Consider the following 17,934-nt stretch of genomic DNA (forward strand, 5'->3'; position numbering starts at 1 on the left):
TTAGACTTGGCCTTCACACTGACTTGGTAAAACCCTTTCAAACTGCAGTCTGGAAATACTTAAAGACCTGTACTCCAGCACACCACTGGGTCATAATTACACTGCCCAACTTCTCCATGAATCAAAGTTAAATAATTTTAATGCTCTAAAATAATTTTGAGAAACACTACCTTTTTGTTTCTGGTTGCAGAGAAGCAGAAAGTTTATTTGTGCATCTTGAAATATTGTTTTAAATTAAAAATTTATATTCAACTGCAATGTAGGTGATAAACACAAGAAAGCACACAAATATGTACTACAAACTTCATATTTGTATCGAGTAATTTTGTAAGAATGCTGGAAAAATAAGCAAAATAAAAGATCTGGCTTAATGTTTATTAAAATAAACCCCCAAAATTCCCAAAAATACTTTCCTAGTGATGGAATGTTGACTGGAGTCCAGAACAAATCCATCCTCTGACTAGGTAAGAGCCAGCTATCACAGTGATTCTGCTGTTCCTGAGCAAAACCTTGCTGGAGTTCCAGGATTTCCCACATATTTAGCAGATGCTTACTTAAAATAAATTTTATGGAACTTCTTCCATTTATGGAAGCATTTAACCAAAGCAGCAGTTTTTAGCACTCAATAAATAACTCTCCTTAGCAGAAACCTTGCTTACAAATAAACCTTGCTTTGCCAAGCTGGGAACACAGACCCCCTCACTCTGCATTTTCATGGGATTTCTCTTTCAAAATTGATTCCAGGCCTCAAACTGGGCTTGAGCTGGAAAATATGCAGAGTTTAGAAAGAGGTACTTTACTAAAAGCTGAAAATGGCCTTGTGCATCTCAGCAAACCTCTGCTTCCAGTGTACAGCCAGGGCAGGTAACAGTGATATTTTATATGGAGATTAACCCTTGCAATTGTCCATAATTGTTCTATGTTAATGTCACAAAACCTTGATAAAGCAGATATTCACACACTTCTACTGAAAAGGAAGACAAGTGATTTGTACAAGTTTACAGAAGAAAAAAGCCAAATCTAGACCACAAAACAAACTCAAGTCTATTGTTTTTTAAAAAAATCACATATGGGGCCTTTTTAAACAGGAACTACTGCTGTATTCATACTACAAAGAAGCAAAATGGAGCAAAACCTGACATTATGAATTTTAAAATACGTTAATTTTTAAAAGCCATTACCATACTAAAGATGCACATGGAAGGAAGAATGGGTTAAAATACCTCACTGTGTCTTTTTTTTAGTATCTGTAAAAGCCTTTAAGATAGCAGTATTCAAAGAAAATAACCAGCCACCCATCAAAAGCACCCTACTGAATTCCAAAGTGTCAGTGGCAAGGGCAGACAAGGTCAGCCCTCCACAAACAGGGTAATTATTCTCAAAGAAAAATGAATTTCCCTGGGAGAGCAATGAGGAACAACTCTGCTGGTTTAAGGTATATAGCTGGGGAACCAACACTCGTTTGTGTAACTTGGACACTTTTGAAATCCCAGCAGCAGTGGCACCTTAACAGCCTTCTGGAGGGAATTATTCATTTGTAAGGAAAAACTATTCAAATAAACCCACAACCTGTGGGCTACTCTGCTTCAATCTGAAAAGGAATCCATCAGGTAAAGCTCATTTGAATGTTCAGTTCCTCGTTGTGATTGGTACTGGACTACACGCCAAGTACTCTACATGTCTAAAGTCTTGACTGAAACTATTGAGTGCAGGTCTAAAAGAGACAATTCTGGTTAAAAAACACCACACATTTTCTTTTTTCAATTCAGTACAGGGTTTTTTTCCAAAGTTCCCTTTCAAAATTCATCTAGAACTGAAGACACTTGAGACAAAGTAAGAACTGGTGCTATCCAGCTAGGAACTTATGGGAGGCAATAACCACAGAGAGCTCGGTGTGATGGGCAGTAGAGCAGAAAATGGAAAGTGCTGTGTCCCTCTGCATTTAGAGTCAACTGTTAAGTGCAACCAGACCTAAGCTGGTTTCAGGGGTGTCAGCATCTGTGGTAAATCCAACCCACAGTTTGGATTAACTACTCTGGACAACTGAGAGTTGGCAATACCTTGCTTTAATACATACATGTGACTTTTCTTATGTTTAGTTTCTTGACATTTGACTTTTATTAGTGCTTGTTTGCTCCCCATGAAATACCTTACTTAAGACAGTTCAGTGTCTTTAAATTAAAAAAAAAATTAAAAAAAAAAAGAAAAAAAAGGAGTTTCTTTTAAGGTTACATATTTTCATAGCAGACTGGTTTCTGTACTACTATTCCCAATAATCCCTTTTCCACAGTTACCTGTCATAGAATCATGAATACTTTGGGTTGGAAGTGACCTTACAGATCACCTATTTCCAATCCCCCTGCCATGGGCAGGGACACCTTCTGCTGTTTCCAAGCTATAGAACCCTTTTTATCATCACTTCAATTTTCCTGAGGCCTCAGCAAGGAATACCCAACCTCCATTCTCTCAGCTCCTGCTGTGCTTCTCTCTTGCACAGACAGCTATCATTCCCACATTCTGAGAACTCCCCTTGTTGCAAAGACCCCCACGTACCTGACTGAAGGGGGGACGAGGCCCATCGCCCAACAGAGGCGTTTTCTGCTGCTGGAAGGGCAGAGGGCCTTGGGAAGGGTGCGGTCCCCTCGAAGGGTTGGGCTGTCCCTGAGGTCCTTGCATGTTTCCTTGAGGCCCCACCAAAGAGCCTTGTGGAGGTCCCTGCTGGCCCTGGGGACCAGGTGGCCCACGCATTTCTTGTGGCGGTCCCATCATTGAACCTTGAGGCGGGGGTCCCTGAAGGCCCCGCATCTCCTGGGGACCGTGTCCTAGTAAACCACTTTGCATATGAGGACCTCTCATTTCTTGTGGATGACCCATCATCATCCCTTGTGGATTAGGTCCCTGGTTATCTCTGGGTCCTGGTGGACCCTGCATCCCTCTTGGATTAAGTCCCATCAAAGGCCCTTGGGATATAGGGCCCTGCATGCCTTGAGATCCCGGAGCTCCTTGCATGCTGTGAGGAAGAGGTCCTTGCATTCCTCGTGGGCCAGGTGGCCCCTGCATTCCTTGACCTCCAGGGGGACCCTGAGGACCCAGGTGACCTTGTGGGCCAGGTGGGCCCTGTGGTCCTAAATGAGTCTGAGACCCGGGCAGGCCCTGCGGTCCCAAGTGTCCCTGTGGGCCGGCATTACCCTGTGGACCTGGGGGCCCCATTGGCCCATGAGGGCCTGGATGTCTCTGCATTCCTTGATGTCCATGTAAATCCTGAGGCCGTGGCATTCCTTGTGGAGGCCCCTGGGGGCCTGGAGGTCCCTGTGGTCCCATGAACCCTTGTGGACCTCCAGCTCCTTGGTGTAATGGACCTTGAGGTCCCATTTGTCCTTGGGGTCCCGGAGGTCTGAACTGTCCTTGTGGACCAGGAGGTCCCATCTGAGGCATATTCATTGGCATCTGCTGAGGTGGAAGGGGCTGCTGAAACCCTTGAGGCATCTGTGACATTGGGCCTTGCCCTGGGAAAGGCTGAGGTCCATGGAGAGATCCTCCTGGGGGCGGTGGCTGCACTTGCTCAGCTTGCTTTTGTGCAAGTCTCTCAATCTTCAGTTGCTGTCCAAAAAAGAGAGACAGAAAATCAGCTAAGCACAGAAGTATGTTACAAGTAAAAATCAGAAGCAGTCCTTCCATTTCACAGGAATTTAAGAATGCTTTTCTTGTAACAAACAGAAATCACTAACTGAAGAGAAATCACCAACTGAAGAGACACACAGGTAAAGTGAGATGTGGGGGCCTCACTGAGGGTTTCACATCATCACACATTACCTGCAATATCCCGTTCAATGAGATGTCTTTTTGTAAAAAGTGAAAACAGCCAAACAGGTGAAACTGCTGCAGGAAGCTGCTCCCTTTAGTGCTGAAGTCCAAATCTGCCACAGAAAGGACTAAAGCAAACTTGTTAATCCCTGTGTTTCCACACATACCTCCAGGAGTTGTGGGTTTGTGTACTGAAGTGCTGCCATTTCCTGCTCAATCTCTGCCTGTGATTTCTTTTTCTCCTCCAGCTTAATATCCTCCTTTCTATCATTCAATGGCTCAGGTGGGGGAGGCAAAGGAACTTTATTTTGCATCCATGCCTACAAAGATCAGGAAACACAAGATTAATTCTGTAGAACAACATGTGTGCAACACATTGCTGCAATGAGAAAGAATATGCTGAAACATTTTGTAGTACGGATCCTTGAAAGTAAAAACAATGCTGAATAAAACTTCCTTGTCTTCTAAGTTCCTCCCAGGTACAGATATAACACAGAAGGTAGTTAATAAAATATTTATGTTTAAATAGTAATTCAACTAGCTACTGTGGTAAATTGCATGGGGTGTTGATGCAGGAGAGCTGTACAATCCAAAACATTTCAAAAGACACACACTTTTTGAAACTGGGAAAATTTCCAGGTTGTTCTGTTCACTCTGTATCAACTACTTACCTGCTGAAACTGTGCTGGTATTGGTTTTGCATAGGGAACTTTTTTCTGTGGCACTTTCTTTTGGTCCTTTTGCATTACTTCCTCCATTCCCCAATCCAGTCCTGGGATTGTCATTTCAATGTCATTGGACTCATCTTTCCCTTTGGCACCAGGGAAACAAATAGTCAGAGCAATCCAGGCTTACACAAAGATCCTTTATTTTTTTCACAGAGGTTTTCAGCTCGTCCTTCTTTACACAGCAAATATGCACAACACAGAACTTTAGAAAAGAGCATCTGTGCTCCCAAACAATATGAAAAGAATGAAAAAGAAGTCACAGAGTATCTGGATTGCTCAGGAGAAATCTGCTCTATAGCTATTACTTACCCATCTGCTCCTGCTCCATAGCTATTTTCAACTGTTCAGGTATTCCCATCCCAGGAATAACGGCCAGGCTGTTGGGCTCCAGATCATCTAGAGAAAAAAAACAATAACTATTTATACTTGGAAAACATTTCTTTACATTACTACTTTATCCCTTTGGATTCTCACATGCGTCTACCATTAGTATCATATTGCAATAGTAAATAGATATTTTACAACTGGTAGGTCACAATTTAGTTTCATATATGAATTACAGGATATTCAAAGAACTGCAAGTTCAGATTCAGAAATACACCCCAAAAGGTCAAAAACTGTGTCCTTTCAGGAAGGTTACCTTTAGGGTAGAAGCTTAGAAAAAGAAATAATAACCCATAACCAATCCCATTTTTGTTATAACAAATCTATATATTTTAAAATTTAACTTGTATTAAAGTTCTGCATTTTTGTATCCCCGCCTCAAAAAAAAAAAAAAAAAAAAAAAAAAAAAAAAAAAAAGCAAATAATCAAAAATCTGAAGAAACAGATGCAACTACAGGTGGCTGAGGCACACCACTGAGCTGGGCAATCCTGAGCAGCCTAAAATTATTGGGATAAATCCTTAAGAGTAAAGTTTAAAGGTTTTAGTAGAATTCTTATTGCTTTTTCTGTTGCAGTTCAGGACTGTGGGCAGCCTTGAAGACAGATGAAGTTTTCATGAAGTAAACTGGAGATATTGCCAGAGGGAGAGCCAAAACGCCTTCCTGTGATTGCCAGAGCAGGTCTTACCTCCTGGAGCTGTGGAAACAGAAGAAAACCCATTGTTGGAACGATGATCACTGATAACACAGGCAGTAAAATCATCCTTAGAAAAAGGTGTTTTTGCCCAGGTGGTCCCCAGTGCTATAATTCTGCTTCCTCACCTTACCCAGAAGTGTCACCTAATGACCTAGGCCTGCTCCTGACCCCAATGCTTCTCCTTCCCTGTTGAGGAAAAATGCCTTACCATATTCCACACCATCCTCTGACATCCCAGGCAGCAGGTTCAAGTTGTAACGATCTCGCATTTTATCTCCAGGCCGATTTCTAGTCCAAAACTTGCTGTCAGAAGGAAGTTATATGATCTCATTAAAGGGTCAAGAGCATTAACAACTTCTAATCTAATTAGTTCTTTGATTTTTAGTATAGTTTCTTGATTACAGAAGGATTCAAATTTTACTAAATCAAGTTTAGCTCTAGATCTGAACACAGGGTATGAGCTTCAAGCCCAAACTAAAAAACCCAACATTACAACTTAGAAGATACTTCAAAGTGTAATCGGTGTAAGTACAAGGGATCAACATCAGATCCTAAAAAAAATATTTCTAGTCCATCCTTCTTGCTCAAGTATATTCTTCATATACACTAAATGTACACATGCCTCTGCAAAAATGTTCTGCATTTATAAAATGCCCTATGTTTATAGCATGTCCAACCTAAAAACACAAACTACAGCCTCTGAATGTGTCTGCAATGGGAAAAGACATGACCAGCAGATGATCTGCAGGAAAAATTGCTGTGGAGATAGGAGAATTTCTTCAGCAAGAAATGACAAGAATTATTTTTTTAAACTTTTCTTTAGTGGATTTAAAAGCTCCCACCAAGCAAAATCATAATATTTGTTACAAGTGGTCAGATTCTACCTTGTAATATAAAATGTCACCTAGTGCTTCCTATTACACATAAGTTGTGTCTCTGCTTTGGCCACTGGTTGTGTGGCCAGAACCATCCCAATCTATTTATTCACTGGTGCCAAACACTGTTCTGGTTTCTAAAAGTAAATACCCTTAGATCTTCTCTTTAAATAGTTGAAATTACCTGGTGTGATCATTTGAGCCTGAACACAGAATGTGTCCGAGGGGATGCCATGCCAGACTCCAGATCATTCCTTCATGGGCCATTTCCATCCCACCAACCTCCTTCTCAACCCTGATGCATTAAAAAAAAGAAAACTTAATTATACACAGCAGAATATCTCCTACAACTACAATAGAAAACTTATCCTATTCAGCTGTTGTTCATCCTCTATCCCATATTTTGTCAAATTTAAGCCTCTGTCATTTTTCTACTGGATGAACTGATTGTTCCCTGTGGTTTTAATAGGCAGTTCAGTAATGTAGGGATTTTTAATTGTACATTTAAAACCAAAATAATTCCAGCACCTCAGAACAAGCTTTAAGAAACTAGGAGTTTCAACCATTCATCACCATCTCAGCACATGGCTGGTTTTGTGCAAGCAATTGTATCCTTTAAAGCACATTTCTACAGGAAAACTGCTTCATAAATCAAGCATATTAACAAATTCCTAAGGTACAGAGAAAAGCTATTATCATAAATGTGCAGGTTAAATATAGACTCAAAGGGGAAAAGAGGTATTTTGTGTTTTGTCTAACAGCTTGCACAGCTGACCAACACCTTTCCAACACGCTGATGAAAATGCCACATACCCGACATGCCAGAACAGCAAGGAGCCATCAGACCCTCCACTGGCAAACAGCCCTTCATGAACAGGATGCCAGGCCACAGCTGAAACACACAGTAAGCCACAATCACAAGGTGTAATACTAGGATTTTAATTTTTAATCTAAGCTTAATAATAACAATCTCCATAATAAAAAGAATTCTGACCCGTGGCTTCTTTCTTATGCCCCCTGAAGACCTGAAGTTCTTCCTTCAGGTTCCGGATGTCGAAGAGCTTGCAGAGGTGGTCACGAGAAGCTGTCAGCAGCCAGTTGCCATTGAGATTCAGTTTCACCTCCATCACTGTGTTTTTGTGAGCATGTCTGCAAGCAGAGAGAAACAAACAGATTGTTTGTCCTGAAGCTGATTTCTCAGACACAGATAAAAACGTGCCATTTGCCAGTCACAAATATTCAGGTCAGTAACAAGGGAGATCAGGCTACTAAAGCAGAACTGGGGCTTTCTGTGCAAAGGCCCTGTGCTTTGATCCTGGTCTTTTGTACTGCAAAGCAATGGGGAGCACTCACTGACACAGTATCCAGTTACTGTGCATGTTTCTGCTGCAGCATAAGGAAGTTTTTATCAGCCAGATGAAACATCTCATTTGTTTTCCCCTATCTCAGTCTGTATGAGAACTGTGTGGCTAGATTGTCTGTGAAGAAGAACAAAGTAAATTTAAATAACAAATGTTAATGTCTCAATTTTTCAGGTACAGACTCGTCCTCATCTAACCTCTGGATTTTTTGCCACAGCTAAAGCACTAGCTTCATGTGTGAAGCAACTGTGTATGGCTGAAAAGTTGTGAGGAAAAGAACTAAGAAGGGAATTAAGAAAAAAATATTTTATAATGTTAGTTTATATCTGAGCAAATCAGAAGTCTGTGGGTAAGAACTTACAATGTGGCAAGGCTCTGGCCAGTCTTTGGATCCCAGAACTTGATGGGCTGTTGGCTATCTTTACTTCCTGAAACAACTAATCCCTTTGTTGGATGCCAGTCAACACATTTCACATCTGCTCCATGGCCTGTTAAAATAAAAATTGACCATTCTGAGATTTCACAGACACTAAAAAATTACAGGGTGCACACCTTATAACTAATTTAAAACTGAATGAAAAACATCACAGAGCACAGGTTACAAAACACAAACTAAATAAAATCTCTTCCAAGTTATTTAGCTTGCCTTCCTTCCCACTAATTAATGGGAGCATTTTCCCCTCAGATTACACCCTCAAATCAAGCTCACTGGAAAAATTATCTAAGAAGTTTCTGTTTAAATTGGTACTTTTCTTTAGCCTTTGGCCTTATACAACTTCACAGTATTTTAAATGTAGCACTGATGAAGCATTTGTATGGAGGTGGTGAGGTAAAATGATTGTGTGACACTTCACTTTCAGTGAAAAACTGAGGAAATATAAAGCAAATACCTATTTGTTCCTATCCTATCAGTACTGTCCTTTTACTGTCCTGTCAGAAAATAAGCAAAGAAATTAAATAATGGATCTGAAAACTAAATTAGTGTATGATGAAAAGAAACCTTATGAGATGTGATCTCTTACCAGTTTACAGGGATTCAGGCTTTTCCAATGCTTAAGAGTTAGCAAAGATAAACACTTGTGATACAATTTCCTTTTAAACTGACTGAACTTGAGAGAGATTCAGTGCTGTTCAGATGAGCTAAAATCCATTAAAAAAAAAAAAAGCCTGTTCTTGCTGCACGACAAAATGAGGTTTCTGAAATTAACTATGAGAATGAAATAACAAGCAGAAATTTCTTTCTCCAATCTCTCTCCACACCAGCCCACTTCAAGAGAGGGCCAACAATAATGTCCATCCCAGAAAATGAGGCAGCATGCAGTAACTGAAGAAAAAAGCAATTTGAGAAAGGAGGGTCTGCCTGCAACATGAAGGCACTGAAGTGATAAATGGCACGGAAGAATGGGAGCACGCTCCAGGAAAGAGTAAGGGTTGCCATCACACAGCTCCCACACACACTGCTCTGCCACACAGCGGAACACATAAGTTTAAGCAGCACAAGCTGTCTTAATTCAGATCTCACTTTGACAAGACATTAAAAATAACTATCAGTTGAAATTTTCCTGAGGACACAGAAAAATCAAATTAGAATTGATGCCTTTCTGAGCCCTGAAAACACAAGTCAAAGATTAAAAGGATAAAGGTGGTAACTGTTCATTGAAGGATCCTTCAGGTGCACTTATGGCAAAACGCACATGTGACATAGGGCTATAACACTTCTATAAGTTTAGAAAATTCCCATAATTGACAAGAATCCCCAATTAAATGTACAGTCAATGAAGTAATCCCCCCTTGGTCCAGCCTCCCCCCTTTCTCCTAGCCCCACATTGTTTATGTCTACATACACGGGGAAGGAGAAGAATGGCCTTGGTTCACTGAAGAAGAGAAATTAGAATGGGATTCCAGGAACGTGTCTGTCTAACAAAGTACTGGAAAAGTACTGAATGCTAGCTAAGAAACCATGGAACTGTACAATAAGAGTCAACAGAGCTAGGAATATATGAAAAATATATAAAAAAGCAAAAATCTTTTGGCATCAGAATAAGGAATATACTTGTATCTTAAAATAGAAGCAAATTCATAACATGTACAGCACACTCTCAAGTGAGTGCAACTTTCCTCCTCTCTGGAGGAAAGGACAGACATGGAAAAGGTTCTTGAGCAAAGAAGAAATGAATCCAGCCTTGGCAAGTATATGGGAACAACTGTAAGAACCTACTGACAATACAGATGAAGGAACCCAACTCCTCCCCAGCCACAGCAGGCAGAATTGTCTTTGGAATATTTAGGGTTTCAGGGAAGAACACAATCCTCAAGTTGCCAAGACCGTCACTGTGCTCTGGTGGTCTGGGCTACCAACTGAGAGGCACCCTGAGATGTAGTGTTTCCTTTCTCTCTGGCTTTTCTAATGCAGAGAGAAGTGACAGGCACTGTCTGTCTGCATTTGCTATGGCTAAATCTCGTGACTAAAACATGAAGCTGAATGCTGAACAAGTCTTGCTTCCCAGTGCTTATTTGGAAGCAACAATTCAGCCAGGAGTAAGGGAAAAGTGCTCCTCCTCCACAGGGGAGGGGAATCCATGCTTGCAGATTTCCAGCTAAGGATGTTCTGTAGGTAGTTGCCATCATGCAGTACCCAGGGAAAGAGAGAAGATTTTAATTCAAGGCCCTTATAGAAAAACACCCCATTAAAGTTAATACTTGGTTGAATCATATGAAAATGTGTTCAGACTAGAATGTTTGAGTACCATCATAGATATGAAATAAAAAACCTGCATGGACTGATGTGACATTGGCACTGCTGCTCCTGAAAAAAAGACAACTAGCAATGGAAAAGCACAGGAAAACATAGGGCTGTGCTTGATGGAAAATATTGCATCCAGAAAACAAGTGATGCTGGTGAAAGGCCATCTCTGGGTGACAGTTCATCCTGTGCACGGCCCTGCTTTAGGCTCTTCTTGAGTTAAGCCAGCCCAAACACAAAGATGTACCCTGAGAAAGACAAGGTCTAGAACGGGCAATCTTAAACAGAGCAATTGAAGCACCCACCCTTTCAAAGTCTTCAGAAGGGAGAGGCAGTGACAGACAGCACGGGCTGACAGGCTGCTGGGATGGGCCCAGAGCTGACAGGCAGGAGAAGATGCCAGGACACTCACAACTTGTAACCAGGGCAGATAAACCATCGGGTACTTAGCAAAAGGCTTTTGGCTATCAGCACATTAATACTGTCCATGGGGATCAGAAGAAACTTATAATATTTAAAAACATTATTGTTATCATTTTTGTATGATTAACCAGGCAACTGGCATTTCCCGCAGAGAGCATTCTTTCAACCAGTGCACTCTGGATTATGGCAGCAGAGGGGAAAGCTGGGACCCTCCTTTGAAATCTAACCAGTGATGGATCCTGCCCTCAACAGAGCCATCTCAGCCCCAGCTCTGCAGAAATGGGATCATCACACACTTAGCTTTAGGTTCCTAATGCAATGAAGCTTTCTCAAGAGAATATAAATTTTTCCCTACAACTGTGCTTTAAAATAAACTATTCACAAGGGACAAATTAACTCAGAACATTCACATAACCAAAATAACTGAATAGCATCATCTAATCAGACCATTCTTAATTTCTTTTAAAATGGAAGCAATTGACGTTGTATATTGCTTTTCCTTCTTTCTGCTGAGAGATGGGCACACTATTATCTGTAATGAGACACATGATGCAGAAAATACATTTAAAATAACATTCCAGAAAAAAAGCCACCTCACAGATTTTATTTCACTGTTCTTTTCAGTTCTTAGTGTTGGGAATCAGCCTCTCCTCTGGTACAAAACCCCCTTGTCCCCAGACACCAAGCTCAGAAAAACTTAATTCATGCAAATCTCTGCAGTTTACATTCCCTGTTTGCTGACAACAGCTTTTGCCTCAGTGATTTCAACAGCCACATACGCATATCTGCCTCTCTGCTCAGAGCTCCAGGGTGAGAATTCCTCTCTGAACAACTCTTTCTCCTTTGCATGGACCTTATTATCAACTCCCTGTCTTGTAGGGATGCTTTATGGATAAATGAATTGAAATGTGTGAATGGCATAGGAGTTGTGGCAATAGAAAGCCCCACAAACCAACCAAAACAAAAGACTGAAGGCAAGGATTTTTGAGAAACTCAAGTAATTTAAAATAATGAGTGAAAGTCTGAGCGTAAACCTATATACAAACACTTGTTGGTTTTACTTACTACAACTTTCTCCAACCATTTAAAAAATTTACAGAAAAACAAAGGCACATGTAGTACCTTTGAAAAGCTCAGATACAAAAGTAGTTCCCTACTATTACCTTTCACATGCATAATAAATGCTTTGAGTGCCCTTAGTCACAATCTTCTTAATTAAAATACTGATTGTTAGTACTTCTAGCCAATATCTTTGAAGGGTTGTCCTTTAAAAGACACTGAACAGAAATCCTGGCTAGTGAAAGACATAACAAGCTGTAATAAGATTATGTGTAATGGTATTTGATCAAATCAAGTATGTCAGAAGTCTGAAAAGTACACCTATTATAAGGACATGATTTTTTCCCCTCCTCACACTAATTTCTGCATTTAGGACTTTCTGAACATAGCTTACAGTGTAAAAAAGCTGGTTTGAATCATTGTCTCTATACTACAGTCTATAAAATATCCATATATTTTATAATGCAACTGTGTAGAGCAGTTATAGATATATCAGGTTTATTGCTGTAGCTTAACTTTTCTGTTTTACATTCTTTCCCCATGGGATGTGCCCCATTCTGAATGCACATAAATTCAAAGAGATTTTTATATAGATGATACTGGAAATTTTCTAGATCCTTCTCAGCAATTATGTGATTGTAGACACACACACTAAGATGCCAGTCCTAAGGCATCTTCACATTTTAACATCCCCATTCCAAAGAAAATGGGTATTTATAACATTTTATATTTTAAAGAATTAACAATCATTTAACTGCAATGATACTGTTTGTCATTTAGAATTCCATTTGTTTGGATTTTTTTAATGCTGTTCTAAAAGGGGAGTAAACAGAGTTGTGTATCCTCCACCCAGCCTGGTTAGATCAAAGCTTTTTTTGTCATCACACAGTGACACTGACCTTCCTGTTCTCTGTGTCCCCAAAACAACACCACACCCCTCAGAGAGCAGGGCCTTGGCACAGGATTACTTCCAAGGGGTCTGCAAAGAAATCCTCCAAACTTGAACCAAACAAGTGTTTTGGAGTCTGCCTATAGCCTGTACCATCAACTTAGAAAAACCCAAACCAGAAAAAATTAATTTGATTAGAATATCAAATAATTTGAAACCTCAGAGTGACAGCTGATATCAAAGTAACTACTGAACAGCATTAGGTCTTACAAAAACCAAGCTAAGGTTCTCCATCCCCAAAAAAGAGAGGGCAAGGAAGAAGGGACAGAAAAGTGCAAGTCAAAGATAATGGAAACAATGTTAGCAGAAAGGAATTCTAAGTTTTCTACATAATTCCATTAGGATTTACTATTTGCTTCCAGGCTATTAGGCAAATTGGATTATTCTGCCATTATTCTGTTCCATTTTTATGAAAGGCTTTTGAAATGTCACATGGCAGTTACCCACCCCCCAGAAATTCCCCGTTCCATGTACAGCTCACTGAGGAACTGACTACCCTGCACCTAAAAGAACCTGGGTACTGCTTGGTCCCACTGATCACCTCAGCAGTAAGGGCAGGTTTCTATTTAATTCCAGTCATTTAGTGTTCTCTGCCCTATCAACTTATGTGAACTGTCCTCATCCAAGAGGTGTCCTGGGAGCTCCTGCACTTCCTCTTCTCCACTCCAAGAATGAATACCATAGAAACTCTCCCCCTGCACAGCCAGCCTGTGCTTTTTAGCATCATGTGGGAGGCTGGTGCATAGTAAATTAAGGGAAAAGCTCCTTTCAGTCTTCACTGGATTAAGAATAATGCCTCCCACCCTACTTTCAGACTTCTGTACCACAAACACAAGTTTTACTGTCCTTTCTTTGCTCAGTCTAGCTCTCTTCTAGTTTATTAAACTTGTTTTCGAGAGCAACAGCAGAGAGACTGCTAGTTTTAATCTACCTACAGGGGATGTCATCTAGATCCTTAGTATTCCACTAATTCAGCAACAGAAAGGGACATAATTCATATTTGTTTAAAAATTTACAAATAATTTTCTTTTTTTTTTACACTTCTATAATCATAATTTCTTCCCAGACAAAAGCTCTTGTAACAGAACAGTGTATCATCTGTGAAATCAGGAGGTTAAGAGACAATAATAATCACTAAACACTAATGAAACAGGTGTGGGTAAACAAATTACTTTCCCCAAGGTTACCCAGAACAGGTAATCAGTGTTTCCATAAATGAGTTTAGAATTTGTATGTGCTCATCCCAAACTGTGAACAGTCTGAATTCTACAAAACCCTAATGAACTGGCAAAAAATTTTTAAATTTAATGCTAATTGTGTTTGCATGGCTTGGTAATGGTAAATGCACTGTAAGAATAATGAATAAAAGTTGTTACAGGACATGTAATTACCAGTAAAGTGAATTCTTTACACCTGTGGAAAGTCAATGACAGTATCTTCTGTAAGGGCTTGCTTCTAGCAAGGGGAAGAAGAGCAGCTGAGTTCCAGTGTACCTGGGAACTGGTCATGAAGGGTTAAGTTTTTAGGTGCCCACATGTTAAACTTAGAGGGATTGTTTAAATGTTTCAATTCACTGAAGCTGAGCAACTCCCAAAGCTGAAATGAATTGTTTTGAACAGAACCACAAATCACAGAGCTGAAGATGCTGCTACTTTAGATCTGTGGTGTCAGGTCCATGTTTTCTAATCATTGAGTATGTTCATGCTAGAGTTTACAAACACTCTAAAGATACCTTTCCTTTTAGACATATTCTCTTTTGTATAATTCCTGAAGCTATTTTTGGGCTTTATCACTACCTACACCTAATCAGGTCATTTATGCTGTAAAACATATCAGGATGAAACAAGTCTGACTGAGACCAGCATCTGTAGCATGTCAAGATCTGTTTAACATTTAACATTTTCTTTGTGAGAACACCACCAAAAAAATCAATTAAATATGCATGTTTCACTATTTCTAACCACAAGATACAGTTAAGTCATATCTAGATTGACCACAGATAATTATCAACACTAAGTTATTTTAGCATGTAAAAATATTACTAAAATGTCACTAATTTTGCCTAATCAGCACCCAGATTATTTTAACTTACCAGCAATTTTATGCACTTAATCCCCTGTTTTTATAGCATTAAGAGCAGCTCTGTCACGGAGATCACCTCTGTGATGATGCTTTGGATACAGCACAATGCTTTAGTGCAATATAGCAGTCAGTATTTCTACTTAAAAAGTCACTACTGATCTTAAAAAAAAAAAAAAAACTATTAGAAAGCTCAGAGCTAGCTCAGAAGAAATGACAGGGAAAAAAGGGCAGAAAGTGTCAAAAGAGAAGATATACCACATTAAAACTTCCAACACCTTATTCCAAATAGAAATGTGAGTGCTTAGCAGTAATGCAGCTGAATTCAAGGACCAAGACAGGTTTTCCTCTCAGTTAAATTATTTATGAAAACAGATTGGATTCTACTTTGCACTCAGGCACAGTTATCTACTAAAATTCTCATTGCATATTATTTATGATTTCTCTGCATGTACTTATCAGAGAATTAAAAGGGAGTTTTTTAATTGCAAAAGGTGGAACCAATTTTTTTTTTTGCTGGTTACATTACCTGTAAAGTAGCTGGGACTAGATGTTCTTTTCTGTTAAAAAATTAGCCAGCCTACTTGGAAAGCAGCAACACACTTGCTTTTCATTGACAGAAAATATTTATTTACAAGGGCATTTACATTTAATGATAAGAAAAATATCGTACAGGAAACATTTAAAAAATGAACAGCAATTGTAAGAAAATCTCTCATGCTTCATAACATCAACATCTGACAGGAGCCAAACCCCCAGTCCCTCAGGAAGAGCGTCCCACAGTTTTCTACTGCTTGTTTTCTGGCACCTTCCTTAGAGTACCTGGCACTAGTCACTGGATCTGACAAAGCCTGCACTGCCTCCAAGGAGTGTTGAGTGTCTGGAGCCCCCCAGCAGGGCTGAGCTCACCCGACAAGCGTGGCAAGAACAGAGCAAAACACACCAGGGGTGAGTACAGCTGTGCCCGAGGGGAACAACACTGCTCCTTCAAGGGTAGAAAAAGCATGAACTTAACAGATGAGAAATTCCATTTTGTCAGTCATGAGTCTGCAGTTTCAATAGCTTTGTGGCCTCATGTCCGGGTACAGAACCAAATTGCTGGGCAGTATATTGTTTTGTAAAAATGGACCAAAATATTTTTCACATGAAAATGTTCCCAGTTAAGTCCTCCAAACATGAACCAAACAAGTGTTTTGGAGTCTGCCTATAGCCTGTGCCATCAACTTAATAAAAGCCAAACCAGGAAATATGTATTTGATTAAATATCAAATAATTTATCAAATAATCAGCCTCACAGTGACAGTTTGTCAAAGTAACTACTGAACAGTCAGAACACACACTTGTATTTTATGAATCAAGAACAAAGTGAGGCATGAGTTACAAACTGGTGCCTGAAGCCAAGCTTCCAGGAACTGATGGGATTTTAGGATGAACTGAACCTAGAGCAGCTTCAGTGGGGTTTGCTCACCACATACTGAGAAACTAGTTCTGGTCACTAATTGCTGAAAATGGGGATTTGGTGTGGTGGCTTCCTGCCAACAGGGAGTCAAAATCCCCACCTTTCCACCAGCACTCTTCTGCCAAGCCTTTGCCTGTTCCACCCTGTGTGACACCATTAAGTGTCACAAAAAGTTTGTGACACTGTGACAGTTTGTGACACTTAAAAGTTTGATAGTTTTACTGAAAACACAGAAAGTAATGCAAAGAAGGAATGTCAAAAGCACGGTATCAATTTAGATTTTGAAATTATTTTGAAATTAACTTGAAGTTAATAAAGAAACTAAATTGCCAGGCTGAATTTTAGGATGCAAAGTTAACAGAGGGAAAAGGAAGGAAATCAGGGCAGACTCTGCAGAGTTTAGTACCTCCTTGCCTCCAGCTCTCTGCTTTGACCAAAATTTTGGTCGAGGTTCTAAGTGGTAAAATCAGAATACTTAGCTCCCAGCTCTGGGAAGAGAATGATGACTCCCAGAAAAGCTAAGAGTAACCATTAGTAATAATTTCCAGTAATTATTTCCTTTAACATCCTGCTGGATGCTCATTTGAGTTCTGCTGGTGAGTATGGCTGTTGCAAGGAAAAAAACCAGCCCAAATACCTACTTTAGAGGTTAATTCAAGCTTCAAACCCCTGTGTGGCCACATGACCAGAGAATTCTCTCAGCAAGCAGCAAAAAACTAAGAAAAATATTTGTGGATCTTAGTAAAAGAAGTTACAAGAAGTCTTCTCTTGATATAACCTTACTGCCAAGTGAACCCAGAATCTTTTAATAAAAACACCCAACACAGGAGGACTACCAAGATCTTTCAGTTAACTTGATATTCTTTAAGTGGAAGAAGAGCTTTCAATGTGTTTTCATGGTTAAGATGACAGGGCAGCTTCCTACCTTTTTAACATCCCTTTGAGAGAAGAACTATCAACTGTCAGTCAAGTACATTATTTTAAAGACAGCCATGATCATCTGGCCAGGCCCAGATGAACACCTGTCCAGCCAGGTGCTCGCTTTAAGGGACAGCACTTCTACAGAAAAGCTATTTTTCTTCTTGCCAGCCAAAAAATACACGTAAGCTATTTCTGACAGTCAGTTTACCATTACAAAACATCTCATAATTATGAGCCCACTGTAATGTCAAGCAAAGAAATACCGAGTTTAGGTACACAGAAGCTGGGGAAACTATTTTCTTTGGTTGTAGGGCAAAAAGTGCATGACTGACAATACTCCCAGTAGTACATGAACAGCAGCAGGCCCAGGGTGAGGTGAGGGGGCAGACAGAAAGATTATTATACAGACTGCAGGAAAAGATTTGTGTCAGTCAATAATCCAATTAGCAAGAG

At 39.9% G+C, this 17,934-nt stretch overlaps 1 protein-coding gene across 3 annotated transcripts in view; it reads right to left on the reverse strand.

Moving 5' to 3' along the window:
• WDR33 (WD repeat domain 33) overlaps window positions 1–17,934 on the reverse strand; it is a 68,897-nt gene that overhangs the window by 10,515 nt on the left and 40,448 nt on the right. The window contains exons 8-17 of one of the 3 annotated variants that reach the window (XM_068201261.1): window positions 8,210–8,336; window positions 7,482–7,636; window positions 7,301–7,379; window positions 6,672–6,782; window positions 5,821–5,915; window positions 5,604–5,612; window positions 4,842–4,928; window positions 4,476–4,615; window positions 3,972–4,124; window positions 2,554–3,600 (exon numbers count right to left, since the gene is read on the reverse strand). In XM_068201261.1, the coding sequence (XP_068057362.1) occupies window positions 2,554–3,600; window positions 3,972–4,124; window positions 4,476–4,615; window positions 4,842–4,928; window positions 5,604–5,612; window positions 5,821–5,915; window positions 6,672–6,782; window positions 7,301–7,379; window positions 7,482–7,636; window positions 8,210–8,336 (2,003 nt within the window). Of the gene's footprint in view, window positions 1–2,553; window positions 3,601–3,971; window positions 4,125–4,475; window positions 4,616–4,841; window positions 4,929–5,514; window positions 5,613–5,820; window positions 5,916–6,671; window positions 6,783–7,300; window positions 7,380–7,481; window positions 7,637–8,209; window positions 8,337–11,451; window positions 11,547–17,934 lie in introns of those variants that run through there. The other 2 variants (XM_068201256.1, XM_068201257.1) reach the window with 2 other exon arrangements.

Source organism: Anomalospiza imberbis, chromosome 10 (genome assembly GCF_031753505.1).
Source record: "Anomalospiza imberbis isolate Cuckoo-Finch-1a 21T00152 chromosome 10, ASM3175350v1, whole genome shotgun sequence".
Taxonomy (NCBI): domain Eukaryota; kingdom Metazoa; phylum Chordata; class Aves; order Passeriformes; family Viduidae; genus Anomalospiza; species Anomalospiza imberbis.